Source organism: Anomaloglossus baeobatrachus, chromosome 10 (genome assembly GCF_048569485.1).
Source record: "Anomaloglossus baeobatrachus isolate aAnoBae1 chromosome 10, aAnoBae1.hap1, whole genome shotgun sequence".
Lineage (NCBI taxonomy): Eukaryota > Metazoa > Chordata > Amphibia > Anura > Aromobatidae > Anomaloglossus > Anomaloglossus baeobatrachus.
Genome location: NC_134362.1, coordinates 49,954,276 through 49,980,699, shown reverse-complemented (window position 1 = coordinate 49,980,699; position 26,424 = coordinate 49,954,276). Strand labels below are relative to the sequence as shown.

The following is a 26,424-nucleotide window of genomic DNA, read 5'->3' as shown; positions in this document are numbered from 1 at the left end:
AGAATTAGGATTGGGCGATTTATATTCATTTGAATGATCCCTTTGTCCTCCGGGAAATAATCTGCTAATAGATGATCTCGGCAGCGGCTTTCTCATAGAGAATATAGGAGTTCTCTGCCAAACACTCGGGAGTGTGGGGAGTCATAAGAGGTGACTGCGAGCTGAACCATCGGCTGAGCAGCTATATAATGTGTATGACCAGGATACACCTATCATAAGATGATCACTGCCCGCTCTATACAAGTTTTATGTTATCATAGGTTCTGCTGACCTACTTACATTTTATTCATTTTTAAAAGTCTCAAAATAGTGAAAGCATTAAAAAAAAAAAAAAAAAAAAAAAAAAAAAAAAAAGTTAAAAAAACAGAAGAAATATCCAAATGCTGATTATGGTACTATTACATGAATCTCCTCTATTTTCCACCCTTGTATTGGCCGGAATCCTGTTTATTCTGCTTCTATTCTTGTGAATGATGCGAACAAGTCGTCCTATATATCCGGCTGGGGAGGATTTACTATTGTGTCACTGCAAACTTTAAATGGGCTGTCTGGTGCAGAAAACACATGATAAAATACCTTATTAGGGAATTCTTAATTAATCGAGGCAGGTCCGCCTTTCAGGACCGTCATCTCTTAGCCCATTCCATTGCAAAATACAATGAAAAATTAAAGTCTGTGACCGCCCGTAGAAAAACAAAACGTTATCACAAGGCACATTCTCTGTTTACAATCTAGGTAGAAGGGGTTAAACATATTTGGAAAAAATAAATTATGTGCATCAAAAGTAGCTGTTGACAATGTGTTTATTTTTGTTTTTTCTTTTTTTTTCTTAATTGCTGTTTGCTATCCCTTTTTATCGTTCTTAACACCGGTGTCGTTTGAACTGTTACACCGTCTTCTCATTTCACCTCCTGCATTCCTCATCTTCCTTTGTTCTCGCTCCGTCCCTTCGTTCTCTCACAGAGCGGAATAAATATTATGAAATGTCTTCCTTTGTTGAGACTAAAGCCCTGGAACAGCTCACTAAATCTCCCATGGAGTTTGTCGAGTATCCTTATAGTCCCTTCTTAAAGGCAAATTCCACCTTGAAATAAAAATAAGACATTTTTTGGGGTGCATGAAAGTATTCATTAACTCAATTTTTTGAGCAAGTGACAGATCATTTTTAATTAAATACTCTCTAAAAAAAACCCCTGAATTCTCCTGATTCTGCCACTTTTTTCCATTTTGTTCTGCATCGATCCATTGCAGCGATATTCAAATTTTTCTTCCGGAGCGCAGTATATGAAATTTCTACTTGTAGTGCAACATCAGAGTCTTTTCTATTAGATGCTGCCAATCACAGCTTGGCAGCTGATCAAGCTGTCTTGAAAGAGAGGGGTGAAAGTTCATTCCCCCAAAGAAAACTCTGAAGAACAGCCCAATTGCCTTACAAGCAGAGATTTCACATATTGCGCTCCAGAATAGACAAATATGAATATCTTTGCAATGGAGTAATGCAGCGAAAAATGGAAGTCACTTCATCAGCTAAAGTTAAGATACAAGGGTGAATCTTGAAAGAGCAAAACAGACCTGATCACCGGGTGTTAGAAAAATGAGGGTGCGGTCCACGGATGTCCTGGGCCGGCTACCGGAAAGGAAATGCTTGAAACGTGGAGGGAATCCAACTTCCACAAAAGATGATTAAATTAAAACATGACTTTATTAATATTCCATAAGATCAAACAAAAACATATGCAAACAAGATCTACGCGTTTCGGGCAGGATACAGATCTTAATCGTAACTCGGTATCCTTGGTCAAAATGCGTAGACCTTGTCAACTTTATTAATGTTCTATAAGAGCAAACAAAAATATATGTACACGGTCTCCGCGTTTTTGAGCAGAATACTGCTCTTAATCATGACGTAGTATCCTGCTCAAAACGCGAAGACATTGTCAACTTTATTAATGTTCCATAAGATCAAACAAAAACATATGTTGACAATGTCTACTCGTTTCGGGCAGAATACTGCTCGTAATCATGACTCCGTATCCTGCTCGAAACGCATAGACCTTGTCGAGTTTATTAATGCTCCATAAGATCAATAAAATAAAAACATATGTAGACAAGGTCTAAGGCTATGTGCCCACGCTGCGGATTTGCCGCGGATTTTCCGAAAATCTGCAGCAGCGGCACTTCCAAGCCATTTCAATGGCATTTTGGAAATGCTGTGTCCATGCTGCGGATTTTTCCGCGGCGGATTTGCCGCGGATTTTGATCCGGAAAAATCTGCAGCATGTCAATTATTGTTGCGGATTTTGGTGCGGATTTTGGGTATAGAATGGGGGAAAAAAAAAAAAATCCGCGGTAAATCCGCGGCAAAAATAAGGTGCGGATTTGCCGCAAAAGTCGCGGATTTTCATGCAGAAAAATCCGCAGGTACAGTCTACCGTGGACACATAGCCTAAGAGTTTTGGGTAGGATACTGGTCTTAATCATGACGCAGTATACTTCTCGAAACGCGTTGACCTTGTCTAGTTTGATCTTATGGAACACTACTAAAGTCAAGTTTTATCTTAATCATCGTTTGTGGATCCTGGATTCCTCCGCGTTTCAGTTCTCCGCACCTCCCCACTTGTTTTTATCCACATTTGCCTCCTGTAAATCCAGAGCTTTCAATCAAAAAAGAGGGTGGCTATAGATGAAAAATAAGTATGTGGGAAGGGGCACTAAGCTGCTCTGCCACACCACGGGTACACCACGCACCTGTGCTTGGTTTGAACAGTCGTTTTGTGCTGAGACACTCTCTTTCTTTAATAAACATTTTCTCATTTTAGACAGTGATTTTACAGTTTCATAAGATCTTCAAAAATGTGCTTATTTCATAGCACGGGCACCATCTTTTTATGCCTTTTGTGGAGTCAGTTTTTATTCCACTCTAATATTTTTTGCCATTGCTTCCACCTGCTTCTCATTTTAAAGTGAATCTGTCAGCAAGTATTTGCTATTAAATCTGAGAACAACATGATGTAAGGGCTGACACCCTGATTCCAGCAATGTGTTACTTTATTAGGCTTTGTTGTTTTTTCTTTTTCGCTCCTAATTGGGAGACCCAGACAATTGGTTTGGTGTATAGCTACTGCCTCCGGAGGCCGCACAAAGTACTACACTTAAAAGTGTAAGGCCCCTCCCCTTCTGGCTATACACCCCCCCGTGGGAGCACGGGTCCCTCAGTTTTTTGCTTTGTGCGAAGGAGGTCAGGTAAAAACCAGGAGATTCCGGATGGAATCTCTCCGCTCCGTCATCGCCTCAATGTCTCAAGGAGATTTCCTAGCATCAATAGACATCAAAGATGCTTATCTCCACGTACCGATTGCGCCAGAGCATCAGCGTTTTTCTACGCTTCGTTATAGGAAGCGAACACCTGCAGTTCGTAGCGCTTCCTTTCGGGCTGGCAACAGCCCCTCGGGTCTTCACCAAGGTCATGGCAGCAGTAGTAGCTGTCCTGCACTCACAGGGTCACTCTGTGATCCCGTATCTGGACGATCTGCTGATAAAGGCACCCTCTCAAGAGGCATGCCAACACAGTCTGAACGTGGCACTGAAGACTCTCCAGAGGTTCGGGTGGATTGTCAACTTTTCAAAGTCAAATCTAACCCCGACCCAATCACTAACATATCTTGGCATGGAGTTTCATACTCTCTCAGCGATAGTGAAACTTCCACTGGACAAGCAGTGCTCTCTGCAGACAGGGGTGCAATCTCTCCTGCAGAACCAGTCCCACTCCTTGAGGCGCCTCATGCATTTCCTAGGGAAAATGGTGGCAGTTTCATCTGCGCCCTCTACAATGGGACATTCTCCGCCAATGGGACAGGAAGTCGACGTCCCTCGACAGGGATGTCTCCCTCTCTCAGACAGCCAAGGACTCTCTCCGGTGGTGGCTTCTTCCCACCTCGTTGTCAAAAGGAAGGTTGTTTCTACCCCCATCCTGGGCGGTGGTCACGACAGATGCGAGCCTATCAGGGTGGGGAGCAGTGTTTCTTCACCACAGGGCTCAGGGTACGTGGACTCAGAGAGTCCACCCTTCAGATCAATGTTCTGGAAATCAGAGCAGTCTATCTTGCCCTGCGAGCCTTCCAACAGTGGCTGGCAGGCAAGCAGATCCGGATTCAGTCGGACAATTCCACAGCGGTGGCGTACATCAACCACCAAGGGGGAACACGCAGTCGGCAAGCCTTCCAGGAAGTCCGGCGGATTCTGACGTGGGTGGAAGACACAGCATCCACCATATCCGCAGTTCACATCCCAGGCGTGGAAAACTGGGAAGCAGACCGTGGGCGCTACCAGACCGTCCAGACTTGCTGTCTCAAGGGCCGTTTCTCCATCTGAATTCTGCGGCCCTGAACCTGACTGTGTGGCCATTGAGTCCTGGATCCTAGGGACCTCAGGTTTATCTCATGAAGTTGTTGCCACCATGAGACAGGCTAGGAAACCATCCTCTGCCAAGATCTACCACAGGACGTGGAAGATATTCCTATCTTGGTGCTCTGCCCAGGGAGTTTCTCCCTGGCCATTTGCATTGCCTATTTTTCTTTCCTTCCTGCAGTCTGGGTTGGAAAAAGGTTTGTCGCTTAGCTCCCTTAAAGGTCAAGTTTCCGCGCTATCCGTATTTTTTCAGAAACGCCTAGCGCGACTTCCTAAGGTACGCACGTTCCTGCAAGGGGTTTGTCATATCGTTCCCCCTTACAAGCGGCCATTGGAACCCTGGGATCTGAACAAGGTTCTAATTGCTCTCCAGAAGCCGCCTTTCGAGCCTATGAAGGAGATTTCTTTTTCTCGGCTTTCACAGAAAGTGGCTTTTCTAGTGGCGGTCACGTCTCTTCGGAGAGTGTCAGAGCTGGCGGCGTTATCTTGCAAATCTCCCTTCCTGGTGTTTCACCAAGATAAGGTAGTTCTGCGTCCAATTCCAGAGTTTCTTCCCAAGGTGGTATCTTCCTTTCATCTCAATCAGGATATCACTTTACCATCTTTGTGTCCGCATCCAGTTCACCAATTTGAAAAGGGTTTGCATCTGTTGGACCTGGTGAGAGCACTCAGGATCTACATTTCCCGCACGGCACCTATGCGCCGTTCGGATGCACTCTTTATCCTGGTCGCTGGTCAGCATAAAGGGTCGCAAGCTTCCAAATCCACCCTTGCGCGGTGGATCAAGGAACCAATTCTTCACACCTACCGTTCTGCTGGGCTTCCGATTCCATCTGGGCTGAAGGCCCATTCTACCAGAGCCGTGGGTGCGTCCTGGGCATTACGGCATCAGGCTACGGCTCAGCAGGTGTGCCAGGCGGCTACCTGGTCGAGTCTGCACACTTTTACCAAGCATTATCAGGTGCATACCTACGCTTCGGCGGATGCCAGCCTAGGTAGACAAGTCCTTCAGGCGGCGGTGGCCCACCTGTAAGAAAGGGCTGCTTGACAGCCCTATCACGAGGTATTCTTTTACCCACCCAGGGACTGCTTTTGGACGTCCCACTGTCTGGGTCTCCCAATTAGGAGCGAAAAAGAAGAAGGGAATTTTGTTTACTTACCGTAAATTCCTTTTCTTCTAGCTCCAATTGGGAGACCCAGCACCCGCCCTGTTTTTCTTAGGGTATTTGTTTTTCGGGTACACATGTTGTTCATGTTGATAAGTTCTGTTCTCCGATATTGTCTATCGGATTGAATTTGTTTTTGAAACAGTTATTGGCTTTCCTCCTTCTTGCTTTTGCACTAAAACTGAGGGACCCGTGCTCCCACGGGGGGGTGTATAGCCAGAAGGGGAGGGGCCTTACACTTTTAAGTGTAGTACTTTGTGCGGCCTCCGGAGGCAGTAGCTATACACCCACTGTCTGGGTCTCCCAATTGGAGCTAGAAGAAAAGGAATTTACGGTAAGTAAACAAAATTCCCTTCTTTTTGTTTATTTTTTTGTTTTATAAGAAGGATATTGCAATACTGGACTAGGTGTCTCGTGCCTTGTAGTCCAACCACGCCCCACCACTGATTAACAGCTTTCTCCCTATGCGCAGTGTACACAGCTGACAATCAGTGGTGTGGGCGGGGTTATACATAACTCCGCATTTGGAGAACTGCTAGATCTGCAGCAGGAATATTATCAGCTTTCTGCCTATGCACAGTGTACACAGAAAGCTGCCAATCAGTGGTGTGGGTGGAGTTATACAGTGCTCCGCACTCACAGAACTGATAGATCTGCAGCAGAGAGAACAAGGATATTATCAAAACTGTTAAATATAGGGACAGCAGTACAAAGAGTCATGCTAGGCATAACTTAGCCCAAGCTGGTCATTAGACCATTGCACAGAATCAAAATGACATATGAAAAGTAGGAGAACAAGAGTCATAAAGTGCCAAAAAATAGAATTATTTTATTATAGTAATTATGTGCAACCAGCAAAAAGGGGACAAAAACACAAAGGGATGTGACACGCATAACAGGACAGCAAAAATATTTTTTCAGAATATGACCGATCTACATATACACATCATGAGGGTAAGGTATCAGGGCAATTCTCAAAGAAATGTATAAAAAGTGCAAATGCATACAATAAATACATATAAATAAGCCCCCCTAACCCTCTTGTATCAAAAAATCAGGTCAAATAACATGATGACAAAAAAGTAATGTTGTAAAGTGGCCAGTGCATCTAAAGTGGCCAGTGCAAAATTCTGAATGCGTATGAAAAGAGCTCCCCCCATACCCCACCAACGTACGTTTCGCCTCTTTGGGATCAGGTGCCCAAATCCAGCTTCCTCAGGGAGTGAGAAGGCAGCGCCCCACTTTGACTCTTGTTCTCCTACTTTTCATATTATTAAAACTACAGCAAGCAGCCCAGGAAGTGGCACATCACTGGAATCTGGGTATATGCCCCTACATCATGCGTTTTCAGATTACATAACAAAAACCTGCTGACAGATTCCCTTTAGTCTTCTTTTCTAGTTCTTCTCCCTGCATTTATATCCACCTCTCCCCATGTCCTATCGTCCCCTTCTTCCCCTGAGTCACCTCTTTCTTAAACTCTTTTACTATTTACCTTTTTTCTTTCTGCCTATTTCTTCCTTCACTTCTCCGACTCTCAGATATAACAAGAAGCAGCTGAGTCGGATTTACCCCAAAGGAACGAGGGTAGATTCCTCTAATTACATGCCCCAGGTTTTCTGGAACGCGGGATGTCAGATGGTGGCGCTAAACTTTCAGACAGTGGGTAAGTGCTGATTTCTTCCAATATTTGCAGTCGGCTGCTGTTGTGTTTTTCCTCCCCCCTCCGCCTTACCATGCAATCAGCAGGCGCCAAATATCATCTGGTTTTGCTATTAATTTGGATGATTCGGGAGAACTCTTATTAACAACACCTGCCAAAACCACAAATGTAGCCCATGTATGGAATTCATCCGAAAATTGACAGAACTCACTAAAACTCATAGAAAACAACCAAACAAATCTCCTTTTATAGAAACATTGAAACCTGACGTCAGTACATGGAAACGCCTAAAATGTCAGCACCAATTTAAGCCCAGGGTGCACAAAATGCCAACCTGTTCTAAATCTGGAGAAGTATAGCCAAGTGGCGCTCGTGATAGATGGCTGACAGGTTCAATAAGGCTCCTTTCACATTCTGATCTCCGTTCAGTGGTCCCGCCGGGGCTTCTGTCCGAACCCCCCGCAAAACAGGATTCGGACGTATGTGCCGACTAGGCCATTAACTATAATGGTGCAGATGGAGTCACAGTGTGCTCCGTAGTGCACCATTTTCGGGAGTATATGCTTTCTGGAGGCGGACATTTGGGCGCTGTCTACTACGCCCGGGTGTCCACCTCACAGGAGGTGACCCCCCCCCCCCCCCGCCCCTTCCTTCTCCCTAGCACCAGGGTCTTCCGTTATATTGCTACCCTGGTGTTCCTTCAAACACTCACCTGAAGCTGATCACTGCACTCTTGAATGTCTCTACACGGGTCCTCCCCCCGTGTGCAGTCACGTGCCTAGGCCCTCGCTGGCCCTGAACTCACCATGACTAGTGAAGGCCAGCGAAATGTTCGTCTCGCCACTGCAATAAGACAACACTGGGAAAGTAAGACAAACAGAGGGAAAATAGACGCAACAAATAACACTCCACGGCTTCTCCAGGAGGAACTTCTCAGCTGCAACAGAAGCGACACCTCAGCTTCTCCAGAGACTGGCTCCTTCAAAGTGGACAGCATAGGTATGAGCTATAGCCGACATAGGAAGGTGTGAGGAGTGGATATTTGTAGCAGAAAGGAGTGGATGCAGCTGAGCTTACAACTACCTGTTAGATCATTGCAGGATAGAAAATAATTTGAACCCAGATGAAATTAAATAAACTCCAACTCGGTAAATGATGAGCGGGCACTAAAGTGATCTGCGATCAAAAATACGTTGTGACCTTCTGATCCCAGATCCCTCCCAAGATCACATCAGGCTGTGACACACTGGTGATAGTACTTTACGGCCTGCTCGTGCTGCTCTGAATCTGGCCAACATCGGTGCCGCCACGCTTCTTCCGTGCTGCAGTGACAAAGCCACCTCATATGGTGGCATTGCAGAGCAGTGGCATGACCCTGCTGCTGGTCCAAACTGTCATTCTTCAAGAGCGCACGCACAACCCGGAAGCCGGGAGACCACGTAGCTGCTGAAGACTGGAAGAAGATTGGAACACTCCTTTAAGGAAGAGATGTCGGAGTGTTTGATTGTGGGGTCAAACTGGGAACAGTTACACAGGCTTTACACGCTGCGACATCGCTAGTCGATGCTACCGATGTCGAGCGTGATAGTCCCCGCCCCCATCGTACAAGCGATATTGTGTGATCGCTGCCGTAGCGAACATTTTCGCTACGGCAGCTTCACACGCACATACCTGCCCTGCGACGTCGCTCTTGCCGGCGACCCGCCTCTTTCTGAGGGGGCGGTTCGTGCGGCGTCACAGCGACGTCACATGGCAGGCGTCCAATAGAAGCGGAGGGGCGGAGATGAGCTCTACGTAACATCCCACCCACCTCCTTCCTTCCGCATTGCCGGTGGACGCAGGTAAGGAGATGTTCGTCGCTCCTGCGGTGTCACACGTAGCGATATATGCTGCCGCAGGAACGAGGAACAACATCGCTAAAAAGATTAAAACGATTTTTCTTTGTCGCTCCATTGGGAGACCCAGACAATTGGGTGTATAGCTTCTGCCTCTGGAGGCCACACAAAGTATTACACTTTTAAAAAAGTGTAACCCCTCCCCTCTGCCTATACACCCTCCCGTGGATCACGGGCTCCTCAGTTAGTTTTATGCTTTGTGTGGAAGGAGGCACACATCCACTCATGCATTCTCATACATAGTTATGACGGATGGAAGAAAAGAGGACCCCGATGGGGTCCCCGGCATGTTCCCTTCTCACCCCACTATGTCGGCGGTGTTATTAAGGTTGAGGTACCCATTGCGGGTACAGAGGCTGGAGCCACATGCCGTCTCCTTCACCATCCCTTATGCGGCTCTGGGAGAAGTGGGATCCTAAGCGGTCATCCACGTGCTGGGACTGTGCTCCATCCGCAGCCCCTGGTGGAACCTGGCGGTCCAGAGCTTCTTCACCCCCAGGGACCGGGCCCTGCAACTTGAAGGTACTCTGTGTCCCCATGTGTGGACTGTACAGGGAGGGAGGTCGCTCCTTCTCCCCGGAAGCCGCGGTAGTTCCGTCCGCAGTTTTTTTCGGCGGACTTCCGCGCCGACCGTGCCTGCTTGTCGGGCACGGCCTTAAATTTAGTCCCCAGCTTCGCCGCGGCCTAGTCGAGCAAAATCCCGCCCCCGGGCCTGCCTGTCAGGGGTTAGGGCGGGATTACCGACGTGACGTCGGCTCTGAGGGCTGGGGCATCTTTGCATGTCTCCCCCCACCCTCATTGACCACTTGGGGACTCCAGATTCCCGCTCTTTGCTGGCGCCGCCCTCGGCTCCACACCCCCCCTGAGAGCTCCGGCAGCCATTTTTAGCATTCTGCCGGTGGATGCTACTCAGCGGCAAAGCTCTGCAGCTCTGGGTGACCCACGACAGGGAATCTGGAGGACATACTCCGCTCGTTAGCGGTTGGTAAGCGACACACCGGTCACCCGGTGTTGGTCCCCCTAGGCTGCCGATATATAGATATATATATCTGTTCGGAAAGGCTGTATACCCTTTTCCCATATACCCTCAGTGGTCACTCTCCTAGGAGACAACAGCATGTCGTCCACAAGGAGCAAAGCTACTAAGGCACAGACTTTTTTCGCGGCCTGTACCTCTTGTGGGGCTATGTTGCCTGCGGGATCCACCTACCCCCACTGTGATCAATGCTCGACTCCTGCCACGCTTGCTCAGCCGGAGCCTCGGGCACTTGTGGGCCCCTCGGCTCATGTAGATCCCCCGGCTCCCCCTGAGCAGTCTGCAGGGACAGAGTCACCGTCGTTGGCCTCTTTCGCTGCGACACTCTCCCAGTCACTTTCTCCATCCATTGCACAGTCTATGGACAAATGGTCATCTAAGCTCCTTGAGGCTTTGCAGTCCAGACCGGGCCCTTCACAGGCCCCGGCCCCTGTTAGTTTGTCTCCTCCAGGCCTCTCTCGGTCCGCGCCGCAGCGCGCTCCCAGGATAGCCTCTAGGTCCCAGGCGGAGGACTCCTGCCCGGATCGCAGCCCCAGGCCGGCTAAGTGGCCTCGCTGGGACTCTTCCCCGGCCTCCTCACGCTGCTCTGGATCCCAGCCTGATGACTCTCAGGAAGACGAGGCGGACGTGGGAGCTCAGGGCTCTGACCCTGACTTCACCCTTAACCTTGATGCCCCTGAGGGGGACACCTTGGTAAATGATCTTATCTCGTCCATCAACCAGGTGCTGGATCTCTCACCCACACCTCCTCCTGCAGAGGAGCCTGCTTCTCAGCAGGAGAAACACCAATTTCGATTCCCCAAACGTACGCGCAATACGTTTTTTGATCACTTTAACTTCAGGGACGCTGTCCAGAAGCCCAGAGCGGTCCCGGACAAGCGCTTTGCTAAACGGCACACTGACACGCGTTACCCCTTTTCACCTTAAGTCGTTAAGGGCTGGGCACACTCTCCCAAGGTGGATCCTCCAGTTTCTAGATTGGCTGCTAGGTCCGTTGTGTCTGTTGCCGATGGCGCATCCCTGAAGGATGCCACTGACAGACAGATAGAGCTCTTAGTGAAGTCTATTTATGAGGCCACGGGCGCGTCTTTCGCCCCGGCCTTTGCGGCCGTGTGGGCTCTCCAAGCAATCTCGGCACGTCTGACTGAGATTAATGCCGTCACGCGGAATTCTGCTCCGCAGGTTTCTTCCTTGACCTCTCAGGCATCGGCATTTTCGTCCTACGCCATGAACGCCGTCCTGGACTCCGCTAGCCGTACGGCTGTGGCATCCGCTAACTCCGTGGCAGTCCGCAGGGCCATGTGGCTGCGCGAATGGAAAGCAGACTCTGCTTCCAAAAGGTTCTTAACTGGTTTGCCTTTTTCTGGCGACCGTTTGTTTGGCGAACGGTTGGATGAGATTATTAAGGAATCCTCGGGAAAGCACTCCTCCTTACCCCAGTCCAAACCTCAGAGACCTCAGCAGAGAAAAATCCAATCGAGGTTTCGGTCCTTTCGTCCCTCCGCCAAGACCCAATCCTCGTCGTTCAACCGGCCAGAGAAAGGCCAGAGGAACTCCTATGCGTGGCGGTCCAAGTTACGCCCCCAAAAGGCCGTGGGAGGCACTGCCTCCAAGACGGCCTCCACATGACTCTCGGCCTCATCTAACCACATCCTCGGTCGGTGGCAGGCTCTCCCGCTTTGGCGACGCCTGGTGGCCACACGTTCAAGACCGATGGGTGAGAGACATTCTGTCTCATGGTTACAGGATAGAGTTCAACTCTCGTCCTGCGGCTCGTTTCTTCCGAACCTCCCCACCCCCCGCACAGGCCGACGCACTTTTTCAGGCAGTGGACGCTCTAAAGATAGAGGGAGTTGTGATTCCCGTTCCCCTTCAGGAACGTGGTCGCGGATTTTACTCCAACTTGTTCGTGGTGCCAAAAAAGGACGGGTCATTCCGTCCCGTTCTGGACCTCAAGCTGCTCAACAGACATGTGAGAACCAGACGGTTTCGGATGGAATCTCTCTGCTGTGTCATCGCCTCGATGTCACAAGGAGACTTCCTAGCATCGATCGACATCAAAGATGCTTATCTCCATGTGCCGATCGCACCCGAACATCAACGTTTCCTGCGTTTTGCCATCGGGGACGAACACCTCCAGTTCGTGGCATTGCCTTTCGGCCTGGCGACAGCCCCACGGGTTTTCACCAAAGTCATGGCATCCGTCGTGGCGGTCCTGCACTCTCAGGGCCACTCGGTGATCCCTTACTTGGACGATCTCCTAGTCAGGGCCCCTTCTCTGGTGGCGTGTCAACAAAGTCTTACCGTCACTCTGGCGTCTCTCCAGCAGTTCGGGTGGATCATCAATTTCCCAAAATCCAAGTTGACGCCGACCCAATCACTGACTTACCTCGGGATGGAATTTCATACCCAGCCAGCGTTAGTCATGCTACCGCGGGACAAACAGCTTTCTCTGCAGGCGGGGGTGCAGTCACTTCTTCGGAGTCAGTCACACCCCTTAAGGTGCCTCATGCACTTCCTGGGGAAGATGGTTGCAGCTATGGAGGCAGTGCCGTTCGCGCAATTCCATCTACGGCCACTCCAATGGGACATTCTTCGCAAATGGGACAAGAGTTCGGCTTCCCTCGACAGGAACGTCTCTCTTTCCCTCGCGACCAAAACATCACTTCAGTGGTGGCTCCTACCCACATCTCTGACCCGGGGAAAATCCTTCCTACCCCCAACCTGGGCCGTGGTCACCACGGACGCGAGCCTGTCAGGTTGGGGAGCGGTTTTTCTCCACCACAGGGCTCAAGGAACCTGGACTCCAATAGAATCATCCCCTCAGATCAATATCCTGGAGATAAGGGCAGTATATCTAGCCCTATTGGCTTTCCATAGGTGGCTGGAGGGCAGGCAGATCCGAATCCAGTCGGACAACGCCACTGCCGTCGCCTACATCAACCACCAAGGCGGCACTCGCAGTCGTCAAGCCTTCCAGGAAGTCCGGCGGATTCTGCAGTGGGTGGAAGACACAGACTCCACCATCTCCGCAGTTCACATCTCGGGCATAGAAAACTGGGAAGCAGATTTTCTCAGTCGTCAGGGCATGGACGCGGGCGAATGGTCTCTTCACCCAGACGTGTTTCGAGAGATCTGTCGCCGCTGGGGAACGCCGGACGTCGATCTCATGGCGTCACGACACAACAACAAGGTCCCGGCCTTCATGGCACGGTCTCAGGATCACAGAGCTCTGGCAGCGGACGCTTTGGTCCAGGATTGGTCGCAGTTTCGACTGCCATGCGTGTTTCCCCCTTTGGCGATGCTGCCCAGGGTACTACGCAAGATCCGGTCCGAATGCCGTCGCGCCATTCTCGTCGCTCCAGACTGGCCGAGGCGGTCGTGGTATCCGGATCTGTGGCATCTCACGGTGGGTCAACCGTGGGCACTTCCAGACCGCCCAGACTTGCTGTCACAAGGCCCGGTTTTCCATCTGAATTCTGTGGCCCTCAACCTGACTGCGTGGCCATTGAGTCCTGGCTCCTAGCGTCTTCAGGGTTATCTCAGGATGTCATTGCCACCATGAGACAAGCCAGGAAACCAACGTCCGCCAAGATCTATCACAGGACTTGGCAAATCTTCTTATCCTGGTGCTCTGATAATGGTTTTCCTCCATGGCCGTTTGCATTACCCACATTTCTTTCATTCCTACAATCTGGAATGGACAAGGGTTTGTCTCTTGGCTCTCTCAAGGGCCAAGTGTCGGCGCTCTCCGTGTTTTTTCAAACGCGTCTAGCCGGGCTTCCGCAGGTCCGCACGTTCCTGCAGGGGGTTTGCCACATGGTTCCACCTTACAAACGTCCGTTGGAACCTTGGGATCTTAACAGGGTCCTGACGGCTCTTCAAAAGCCGCCTTTTGAGCCGCTGCGGGATGTCTCTTTATCACGTCTTTCGCAGAAGGTGGCCTTCCTGGTGGCAGTCACATCACTTCTCAGAGTGTCTGAGCTTGCAGCGCTGTCATGCAAAGCTCCCTTCCTGGTTTTCCACCAGGATAAGGTGGTTCTGCGTCCTGTCCCGGAATTCCTCCCTAAGGTGGTATCCCCTTTTCATCTAAATCAGGATATCTCCTTGCCTTCCTTTTGCCCTAATCCAATTCACCAGTGTGAAAAGGATTTGCACTCTTTGGATCTAGTGAGAGCACTCCGGGTCTACGTGTCTCGCATGGCGCCCCTGCGCCGTTCAGACGCGCTCTTTGTCCTTGTCGCTGGCCAACGTAAGGGATCTCAGGCTTCCAAGTCAACCTTGGCTCGGTGGATCAAGGAACCGATTCTCGAGGCCTACCGTACTTCTGGGCTTCCGCTCCCTTCAGGGTTGAAAGCCCATTCTACCAGAGCCGTAGGTGCGTCCTGGGCATTGCGGCACCGGGCGACGGCTCAGCAGGTGTGTCAGGCAGCTACGTGGTCTAGTCTGCACACTTTCACGAAACACTATCAAGTGCATACCTATGCTTCGGCAGACGCCAGTCTAGGTAGGCGAGTCCTCCAGGCGGCGGTTGCCCACCTGTAAGAGGGGGCCGTTTTCGGCTCTTTTTATTGAGGTATTGCTTTACCCACCCAGGGACTGCTCTTGGACGTCCCAATTGTCTGGGTCTCCCAATGGAGCGACAAAGAAGAAGGGAATTTTGTTTACTTACCCTAAATTCCTTTTCTTCTAGCTCCTATTGGGAGACCCAGCACCCGCCCCTGTGCCCTTCGGGCTGGTTGTTCTTTTGTGTACACATGTTGTTGATGTTGATTTGTTCTTTGGGTTCATGGTCTTCAGTTCTCCGAACATCCTTCGGATTGAATTTACCCTAGACCAATTTATAAGTTTTCTCCTTCCTGCTTTTGCACCAAAACTGAGGAGCCCGTGGTCCACGGGAGGGTGTATAGGCAGAGGGGAGGGGTTACACTTTTTTAAAAGTGTAATTCTTTGTGTGGCCTCCAGAGGCAGAAGCTATACACCTAATTGTCTGGGTCTCCCAATAGGAGCTAGAAGAAAAGGAATTTACGGTAAGTAAACAAAATTCCCTTTTTTGTTTCGGGACGACCTCTCCGCGGCAAACTATTTTGAGCGTTTTTGCGATCACTTAAGGACGCTCAAAATTGTCACACACTGCGATATTGTTAATGACGCCGGATGTGCGTCACAAACAACGTGACCCAGACGATAATTCATTAACGATATTGTAGCGTGTAAACTCCGCTTTTAGGCCCCTTTTACACATCAGTTTTTTGCCATCAGTCACAATCCGTTATCTCGACGGATTCATCGCAGATTGTGGCTAAACTGATGTGAAGGATCTGTTTTTCGACGGATTTGACTAGCTGGGGGCTAAATAATAATTGGAGCATTCTCAGTTAAAAAAAAGGGAATCCGTCACTGGATTCCATCATTTGACGGATGCCGACGAATCCTGCGTGCATAGGCTTCCAGTTCGTCGTCTCCGTCTGATGGACAAACATGTTTCGACGGTTGAAATGTGAGGCCATCCATCGCTAATACAAGTCAATGAGAAAAACTGATCCAGCGGCATCCGTTTTTTTAAAAATTCGACGGATTGTGACTGATGGCAAAAAACTGATGTGTGAAAGGGGCCTTAGATCTGAATTTGAGCTGTATACACAAATTGGTATTGTTAATCAACTCTAACAAATAAACAGCATGTTTCGCATTCAGCATGCACCTGTTCACACTTGTCTTTTAGGCTACTTTCACACATCAGTTTTTTCCCATCAGGTACAATCCGGAAAAAAACGGGTAAACCGGATCCGGTATCGCATCCGGTTTATCCCCATAGACTTGCATTGTAACCGGATTGTACCTGATGGCTTTGCGGTGCATCCGTTTTTTTCCGGATGCGGCAAAATAAATAAATGCGGCGGCCGGATAGAACGTTCCCTGCAACGTTTTTTGCTCCGGCAAAAAAAAACGCATCCGGCCGCTGCGGCGCATTTTCAATGCATGCCTATGGATGCCGGATGCGGCGCGATGCGGAAAAAAACCCGCATCCGGCCGCCGCATGCGGTTTTTTCCACTGCGCATGCTCAGTAGCGTGCCGCAACCGGAAAAAAACGGACCGGCCGCATGTAAAAACTTATGCAAAGGATGCGGTGTTTTCACCGCATCCGTTGCATAGGTTTCACAGCCGGATTGAGCCGCAGAGCTCAACCCGGATGTGTGAAAGTAGCCTTAGGAAGTGCTGTCAGTTTTTTCATTTCTGGTATTTTTAATCAAGACTGTTCTGGATGCATTCAAAACCAAAAAAGATGGGTGCAGCGTTTGCATACCCATTAAAGATAATCTTTTTATATTTCATGATTATTATTCGTTATTCCCATTCTTTTTTAAATCCCTTTTATAATAATGCACGTGTGCAGCCAGCAAGGGCTTAATTCTACTGGTGCATATAAATGAGCCATAATTTGCCTTTTTGTCAGAGCGTGTATTAAAAGAAGCACGTGCTCCGTTCTGTTATGGTTAGAATCAACACTGTGACCCATTTGTTAATCATGCCCACATAGTTTTATGCCATATTTACAAACCGGTGCCCGCTCTAATGTTAGATCACCAGAACAACACTGTATGAAATATTGCTGTGTACGTCTGGCCTCTGCAGCTCGGTCACATTTCTGCTTTTAGATCTCAGCTGTTGTAGGCTGCATTGCACTGTTTGGATGGTAAATACTCAGGATTTCATGGCATTTCACAGTTGTGCACCATTGAATATTGAACAGTGCTATAGCGGGTACCTGACACCTCTGATTCCATTTGTCTTGAAGGGGGTGGACTGCGGGATCAGACATATTTAGTAGAGTTTATTACACCTGGATTTTGGGGAATAATAATAATAATATTATTTATTACTATAGCGCCTTTAATTCCGTGGCGCTTTACAAGTGAAAAAGGGTATACATAAAAACTAGTACAACAATCATTAACAGTACAAAACAGACTGGTATAGGAGGAGAGAGGACCCTGCCCGCGAGGGCTCACAGTCTACAGGAGGAGAGAGGACCCTGCCCGCGAGGGCTCACAGTCTACAGGAGGAGAGAGGACCCTGCCCGCAAGGGCTCACAGTCTACAGGAAGAGAGAGGACCCTGCCCGCAAGGGCTCACAGTCTACAGGAGGAGAGAGGACCCTGCCCGCAAGGGCTCACAGTCTACAGGAGGAGAGAGGACCCTGCCCGCAAGGGCTCATAGTCTACAGGAAGTGAGAGGACCCTGCCCGCAAGGGCTCACAGTCTACAGGAGGAGAGAGGACCCTGCCCGCGAGGGGTCACAGTCTACAGGGAATGGGTGAGGGTGCAGCAGGTGAGGGTAGAGCTGGTTGTGCAGTGGTGTACTGGACTGAGGGTTATTGCAGGTTGTAGGCTTGTCAGAAGAGGTGGGTCTTCAGGTTCCTCTTAAAGCTTTTTAAGGTAGGAGAGAGTCTGATTTGCTGGGGTAGAGCGTTCCTGAGTATGGGGGAGGCACAGGAGAAATCTTGTACGCGATTGTGGGAAGAGGAGATAAGAGGGGAGCAGAGAAGGAGATCTTGTGAGGATCTGAGGTTGCATGCAGGTAAGTACCGGGAGACTAAGTCCCAGATGTAGGGAGGAGACAGGTTGTGCATGGCTTTGTATGTCATGGTTAATGTTTTGAACTAGAGTCTTTGGGCAATGGGGAGCCAGTGAAGGGATTGGCAGAGTGGCGAGGCTGGGGAGTAGAGAGGGGAGAGGTGGATTAAGCAGACCGCAGAGTTTAGGATAGATTGGAGGGGTGCAAGAGTGTTGGAAGGCAGGCCACAGAGCAAGAGGTTGCAGTAGTCGAGGCGGGGGATGATTAGGGTATGCACTAGTGTTTTTGATGATTCTTGGTTAAGGAAAGCACGGATCTGGGAGATATTTTTGAGTTGTAGTCGGCATGAGGTGAAGAGGGCTTGGATGTGTGGCTTGAAGGATAGAGCAGAGTCGAGGGTTACTCCAAGGCAACGAGCTTGTGAGACTGGGGAGAGTGAGCAGCCATCAACTTTGATGGATAGGCTTGGAAGAGTTGAATGAGAAGAAGGAAAGACAATGAATTCTCTTTTGTCCATGTTAAGCTTTAGGAATCGCGCAGAGAAGAAAGATGAAATGGCAGAGACATTGTGGGATTTTGGTTAGTAAGCAGGTAATGTCAGGTCCAGAGAGGTAGATCTGAGTATCATCTCAATATTAATAATGTTTATTTTAATAGTGCCAACATATTCTGCAGTGCTTTCACAATTGTGTGCCGCCCCTGCAGCAGTCGAACTGCTCAGATCCGGGGTTGCTGTGGCTCGAGGGTCTCCGGACCCGGGGGCTTGCGGCCACTCGAAAATGTAAGGGGGTGGGGGGTATTTACAGGGAATAAGTGTTCGTGAAGCCACCAGTGGTTCGCGGTAAGGGGAGTATCGCCACTGCCGATGGGAGTACCCACGGGAGATGGAGTGGGGCAGCCAGATGACGTTCCCTCCACGGGTAGGGGAGACCCCGGGACTCTGGCGAAATAGATGGCAGATAGCGTGGTGTGGGCAGGCAGGACTCAGGTAGAGCAGTGTACTCACTCAGGCCATGTAGATGTTGGTGCAACCATTATGCAGACTCTGAAACAGGAGTAAACCAAGTCTCTGGGTGCCGCTGCCACTCTAGGGAGCTCTTCGGGGTGTCCGTTCCCGCTGGTATTGCTTAGTGGTCCGGAGCTTGCCTCCATTCACATGTATATAGATGTTTCTAAGTGACCACTCGGCCTGAAGCTGTCGGGGTCCCGCTCCCTATATTTGAATAGGGGAGCTGTGCTATCGATGGCTGACACTTAGGATTTCAGTGGGACGCATAAGCTGGAAAGCCCTATCCCCCTCGTTGTGTTGGTGCCTTCGATCTCTGAGCTCTTGGGGAAAGTTCATAAAGAGACTATCCTCCACAGGTGAATTACCAGGTTGCGTGAAGCTACTCCCTGATCTAGGGCCCTCTACCCCGCCATGCTCGGTATCGGTCTGGTTACTGGACTTTCCGGTGCCGACCGTTCTCCAAAACTAAGTCGAGGCACCCTTCTCCAATACCCTGCGACCGGGTCTCCGACTCCTCCGGTCCCAGACCACCGTCTGCGACCCAACCAAAGTCACACAGGGAGCTCCAACTCCATCAGCTCCTCACTCTCTGAGGGCTACTACTGTTTTGACTATGTCCCTCCCACCAGTCTGCCTGACCACTAGGCGGGTGGCACTTTTCCAGCTAGACCACCCACTGGTGTGTCTGACCGGGTGTGGTGTGAGGTGTGGTTAGGATTTGAGTGCTGATGGAAGCAATACCAGTGTTTAGGAACCCAGAACCATGGAGGGTGAGTTCTGCACCATAAGAGACGGGTGCGGTTCCCTGTGACACCCTGATAGTTAGGGGCAGCTACAATAGGAATGAGGGCCCTGCTCGCAAGCTTATAATCTGTGGGGAAATAGGGGGACACAAAAGGTAACGCGTGCTTGTAGGGTCTGGTCTGGCCATCAACGGTGCATATCACTAAACCCTTCCTTCAGCTCTAAGTTAGCTTACCTTACACCATAATTTTGCACCAAAATTGTGGTGCATTTCATTTCTAAATTTGATGCATTTTGGCCTTGTTCCATTATAATATCAAATAACGGTTATATGAGGCATAAATCCGGTTCAAATTTTTTTGTATGCAATTTGAATAAACTCTTTTTATTTAGTAAATCCCGCACAATTTGTCATTTTAGCCTTAATGACTCTAGGGCTTGTGCATGAATTCCTGCTGTATATAATTATGTAATATACAGTACAGACCAAAAGTTTGGACACACCTCATTCAAAGAGTTTTCTTTTATTTTCATGACTCTGAAAATTGTAGATTCACATTGAAGGCATCAAAACTATGAATTAAAACATGTGGAATGAAATACTTAATGTGTGAAACAACCGAAAATATGTCTTATATTCTAGGTTCTTCAAAGTAGCCACCTTTTGCTTTGATTACTGCTTTGCACACTCTTGGCATTCTCTTGATGAGCTTCAAGAGGTAGTCACCGGAAATGGTCTTCCAACAGTCTTGAAGGAGTTCCCAGAGATGCTTAGCACTTGTTGGCCCTTTTGCCTTCACTCTGCGGTCCAGCTGACCCCAAACCATCTCGATTAGGTTCAGGTCTTGTGACTGTGGAGGCCAGGTCATCTGGCGTAGCACCGCATCACTCTCCTTCTTAGTCAAATAGCTCTTACACAGCCTGGAGGTGTGTTTGGGGTCATTGTCCTATTGAAAAATAAATGATGATCCAACTAAACGCAAACCGGATGGAATAGCATGCCGCTGCAAGATGCTGTGGTAGACATGCTGGTTCAGTATGCCTTCAGTTTTGAATAAATTCCCAACAGTGTCACCAGCAAAGCACCCGCACACCATAACACCTCCTCCTCCATGCTTCACGGTGGGAACCAGGCATGTAGAGTCCATCTGTTCACCTTTTCTGCGTTGCACAAAGACACGGTGGTTGGATCCCAAGATCTCAAATTTGGACTCATCAGACCAAAGCACAGATTTCCACTGCTCTAATGTCCATTCCTTGTGGTCTTTAGCCCAAACAAGTCTCTTCTGCTTGTTGCCTGTCCTTAGCAGTGGTTTCCTAGCAGCTATTTTACCATGAAGGCCTGCTGCACAAAGTCTCCTCTTAACAGTTGTTCTAGAGATGTGTCTGCTGCTAGAACTCTGTGTGGCATTGACCTGGTCTCTAATCTGAGCTGCTGTTAACCTGCGATTTCTGAGGCTGGTGACTCGGATAAACTTATCCTCCGCAGCAGAGGTAACTCTTAATCTTCCTTTCCTGGGGCGGTCCTCATGTGAGCCAGTTTCTTTGTAGCGTTTGATGGTTTTTGCCACTGCACTTGGGGACACTTTCAAAGTTTTCCCAATTTTTCGGACTGACACCTTCATTTCTTAAAGTAATGATGGCCACTCGTTTTTCTTTACTTAGCTGCTTTTTTCTTGCCATAATCTAAATTCTAACACTCTATGCAGTAGCACTATCAGCTGTGTATCCACCAGACTTCTGCACAACACAACTGATGATCCCAACTCCATTTATAAGGCAAGAAATTGCGCTTATTAAACCTGACAGGGCACACCTGTGAAGTGAAAACCATTTCCGGTGACTACCTCTTGAAGCTCATCAAGAGAATGCCAAGAGTGTGCAAAGCAGCAATCAAAGCAAAAGGTGGCTACTTTGAAGAACCTAGAAGATAAGACATATTTTCAGTTGTTTCACACTTTTTTGTTAAGTATTTCATTCCACATGTGCTAATTCATAGTTTTGATGCCTTCAATGTGAATCTAGAATTTTCAGAGTCATGAAAATAAAGAAAACTCTTTGAATGAGGTGTGTCCAAACTTTTGGTCTGTACTATATATAATATACAGTGTGTATATACAGTGTGTGTGTATATATATGTGTGTATGTGTGTGTATATATATGTATGTATGTATGTATGTGTGTAATATATATATATATATATATATATATATATATATATATATATATATATATATATATATATATATATATATATATATATATATATATATATATATATATATATATATAGCCAGCATTCACGGCTCATAGTTACTTTGGTATTTCCCTCATCCACATTTCTTTGCTTTATTATCCAGTTGCTGCATTTTTCTATTGTTGTTTTTATCCCTCTTATCTGGATTTTTTTTTTCTCTGCATTATATCTATCCCCATATCTTGCTGCCGGCCGTCACCTTCCTCCTGCACCGTCCTTGCGTCATTGAACAAAGTCATATATATAAATGTCCTATCTCTGTCCCTCGTAGACCTTCCCATGCAGCTGAATATGGGGATATTTGAGTACAACAGACGCAGCGGTTTCCTCCTGAAGCCTGAATTCATGCGCAGAACGGACAAACCATTTGATCCTTTCACAGAAAACATTGTTGATGGGATTGTAGCTAATACAGTGAAAATTAAGGTAAGAATACTAATACTAAAGCTTCAGAAGCAACGACTAGGGGAAACTATATGCAACTGGGTAAGGAATTGGCTAAAAGATAAGAAACAAAGAGTAGTCATAAATGGAACATTCTCTAAATGGGCTATTTTCAGCAGTGGGGACCGCAGGGATCTGTGCTAGGACCGATTTTTTTTAAATCTCTTTAATAATGACCTTGTGGATGGGATTGATAGTAAAGTGTCAGTCTTTGCTGATGACACCAAACTATGTAGGATATTAAAAACTGACCTTGATAGTACAATATTACAAAAAGATCTGGATAAGATGTCAGAATGGGCAGATACTTGGCAAATGAGATTTAATTTTGATAAATGTAAAGTAATGCACCTAGGACGGAGTAATCCTATAGCTGCGTATACATTAAATGGAAGTAAACTCGGGAATACAGAACAGGAGAAGGACTTGGGGATTCTCATTACAAATAAGTTGAGCAGCAGCACTCAATGTCAGGCAGCAGCTGCTAAAGCAAACAAGATTTTAGGGTGTATAAAAAGATTAGATCCCGTGATCCCAACGTATTGTTACCCCTCTATAAATCACTTGTAAGGCCACATCTGGAATACGGGATCCAGTTTTGGGCTCCACATTTTAAAAAGGACATTCAGAAGTTAGAGTCAGTTCAAAGGCAAAAAACTAGACTACTACAAGGAATGGAGGCCGCCCGTATGATGAGAGGATGGAAAAGTTAGATATGTTTAGCTTAGAAAAAAGACATCTCAGAGGAAATCTCATTTATATGTATAAATACATGTGTGGTCAATATAAAGGACTGGCACATGACTTATTTCTTCCAAAGACAATACTAAGGACCAGGGGGCACTCACTGCGAGTGGAAGAAAAGCGATTCCGACAGCTAAATAGGAAAGGGTTCTTTACAGTTAGAGCAGTCAGACTGTGGAATGCCCTATCACAAGAGGTAGTAATGGCTGATACTATAACAGCTTTTAAATGAGGGCTGGATGATTTCCTCAGTACATACAACATTATTGGTTATAAGTGACTTAGGGACAAAATATAGAATTGGTGGAGGAAGGGGGAACTAGATGGACCGAGGGCTTTTTTCAACCTAAGTAACTATGTAATACAGGAGAGGCTGCAGTGCTCCTCCTATGCTACTTTAACCATTAAATCCCTTGTCTACATTTTGCCTTATTTGTTTTCTCACCAGATCATTTCAGGGCAGTTCCTATCTGATAAACGTGTTGGAATATATGTAGAGGTGGATATGTTTGGTTTGCCCGTTGACACGAAAAGGAAGTTTAGGACGAAAACTTCCCAGGGAAACTCCTTTAATCCTGTTTGGGATGAGGAACCTTTTATATTCCATAAGGTATGGTCAGATTTTGAAAAATGTTCTTATTTCTGTACATTCCGTTAGATTGTACTTCTTGACATTCTCCTCTTTTTAATCCTCAAGGTGGTGCTACCGACCCTCGCCTCTCTTCGGATCGCTGTTTTTGAGGAAGGTGGAAAGTTTGTTGGTCACCGGATTCTCCCAGTTTCGGCTATACGTCCTGGTAAGGTGGCAGGACCCCTGAATGATGGGCCGGCTCATCTTTGGGGTCTAGTTATGTAAGAATGACCTAAATACTCTTTTGAGGAAGTATCTTCTGACCTCATGTGAAAAGATTTCCTCTTTTACCAAACTTCCGAACTCAGGCTGCAGACAATCACTGAATTTAGCGATTCTATTAATGTAGATGTTGGAAGTCGTTGAGCTCAATGATTGATTGCAGCGCTGCCGACATGATGTCACCACTACAGCCGGACAATGGAGACCAGGGCAGTGCCGGAGACGATGTGCTGCACCCAGGAATGGGATCTGGGTGGAAGTTACGCTCAGTTTTTGTTTTTTTTTTTACAGCTAACTGATCCTGTGTGCATAAGTTTTCTAAAAGAGGACAACCTCTAATAGTATGGTGCAGACTAAAGTATGGGGAGACCACATATGAAAAGTCAAGAGTTTTTTCACCAGAATTGGTCATTTCTTGCGTCTTTACTTATTGCTGAAATACCAACCGCTCCATTCTAATCCCCTAAGGAGGAAAGTCCACAGGATGATATCTGGCCCCATACAATCAATAGTACAGAGTCCACAGGATGATATCTGGCCCCATACAATCAATAGTACAGAGTCTACAGGATGATATCTGGCCCCGTACAATCAATAGCACAGAGTCTACAGGATGATATCTGGCCCCGTACAATCAATAGCACAGAGTCTACAGGATGATATCTGGCCCCATACAATCAATAGCACAGAGTCTGCAGGATGATATCTGGCCCCATACAATCAATAGCACAGAGTCTACAGGATGATATCTGGCTCTATATGATCAATAGCACAGAGTCTACAGGATGATATCTGGCCCCGTACAATCAATAGCACAGAGTCTACAGGATGATATCTGGCCCCATACAATCAATAGCACAGAGTCTACAGGATGATATCTGGCCCCGTACAATCAATAGCACAGAGTCTACAGGATGATATCTGGCCCCATACAATCAATAGCACAGAGTCTACAGGATGATATCTGGCCCCATACAATCAATAGCACAGAGTCTACAGGATGATATCTGGCCCCGTACAATCAATAGCACAGAGTCTACAGGATGATATCTGGCCCCATACAATCAATATCACAGAGTCTACAGGATTATATCTGGCCCCATACAATCAATAGCACAGAGTTATATCTGGCCTCATACAATCAATAGCACAGAGTCTGCAGGATTATATCTGGCCCCATACAATCAATAGCACAGAGTCCACAGGATGATATCTGGCCCCATACAATCAATATCACAGAGTCTACAGGATTATATCTGGCCCCATACAATCAATATCACAGAGTCTACAGGATTATATCTGGCCACATACAATCAATATCACAGAGTCTACAGGATTATATCTGGCCCCATACAATCAATAGCACAGAGTCTACAGGATTATATCTGGCTCCATACAATCAATAGCACAGAGTCTACAGGATTATATCTTGCCCCATACAATCAATAGCACAGAGTCTACAGGATTATATCTGGCTCCATACAATCAATAGCATAGAGTCTACAGGATTATATCTGGCCACATACAATCAATAGCACAGAGTCTACAGGATTATATCTGGCCCCATACAATCAATAGCACAGAGTGTACAGGATTATATCTGATCCCATACAATCAATAGCACAGAGTCTACAGGATTATATCTGGCCCCATACAATCAATAGCACAGAGTCTACAGCATTATATCTGGCTCCATACAATCAATAGCATAGAGTCTACAGGATTATATCTGGCCCCGTACAATCAATAGCACAGAGTCTACAGGATTATATCTGGCCCCATACAATCAATAGCACAGAGTCTACAGGATTTTATCTGGCACCATACAATCAATAGCACAAAGTCTACAGGATTTTATCTGGCACCATACAATCAATAGCACAGAGTCTACAGGATTATATCTGGCCCCATACAATCAATAGCACAGAGTCTGCAGGATGATATCTGGCCCCATACATTCAATAGCACAGAGTCTACAGGATTATATCTGGCCCCATACAATCAATAGCACAGAGTCTACAAGATTATATCTGGCCCCATAGAATCAATAGCACAGAGTCTACAGGATTATATCTGGCCCCCTACAATCAAATAGCACAGAGTCTGCAGGATGATATCTGGCCCCATACAATCAATAGCACAGAGTCTACAGGATTATATCTGGCCCCATACAATCAATAGCACAGAGTCTACAGGATTATATCTGGCCCCGTACAATCAATAGCACAGAGTCTACAGGATTATATCTGGCCCCGTACAATCAATAGCACAGAGTCTACAGGATTATATCTGGCCCCGTACAATCAAATAGCACAGAGTCTGCAGGATTATATCTGGCCCCATACAATCAATAGCACAGAGCCTACAGCATTATATCTGGCTCCATACAATCAATAGCATAGAGTCTACAGGATTATATCTGGCCCCGTACAATCAATAGCACAGAGTCTACAGGATTATATCTGGCTCCATACAATCAATAGCACAGAGTCTACAGGATTATATCTGGCCCCATACAATCAATAGCACAGAGTCTACAGGATTATATCTGGCCCCGTACAATCAATAGCACAGAGTCTACAGGATTATATCTGGCCCCGTACAATCAATAGCACAGAGTCTACAGGA

At 47.4% G+C, this 26,424-nt stretch overlaps 1 protein-coding gene across 1 annotated transcript in view; it reads left to right on the top strand.

Annotated features, from left to right (window-relative positions):
- PLCB3 (phospholipase C beta 3) overlaps positions 1-26,424 on the top strand; it is a 184,782-nt gene that overhangs the window by 118,964 nt on the left and 39,394 nt on the right. The window contains exons 18-22 of the mRNA XM_075326633.1: positions 964-1,048; positions 7,115-7,239; positions 22,027-22,181; positions 23,392-23,553; positions 23,641-23,740. Coding sequence (XP_075182748.1) covers positions 964-1,048; positions 7,115-7,239; positions 22,027-22,181; positions 23,392-23,553; positions 23,641-23,740 — 627 coding nt within the window. The remainder of the gene's footprint in view (positions 1-963; positions 1,049-7,114; positions 7,240-22,026; positions 22,182-23,391; positions 23,554-23,640; positions 23,741-26,424) is intronic.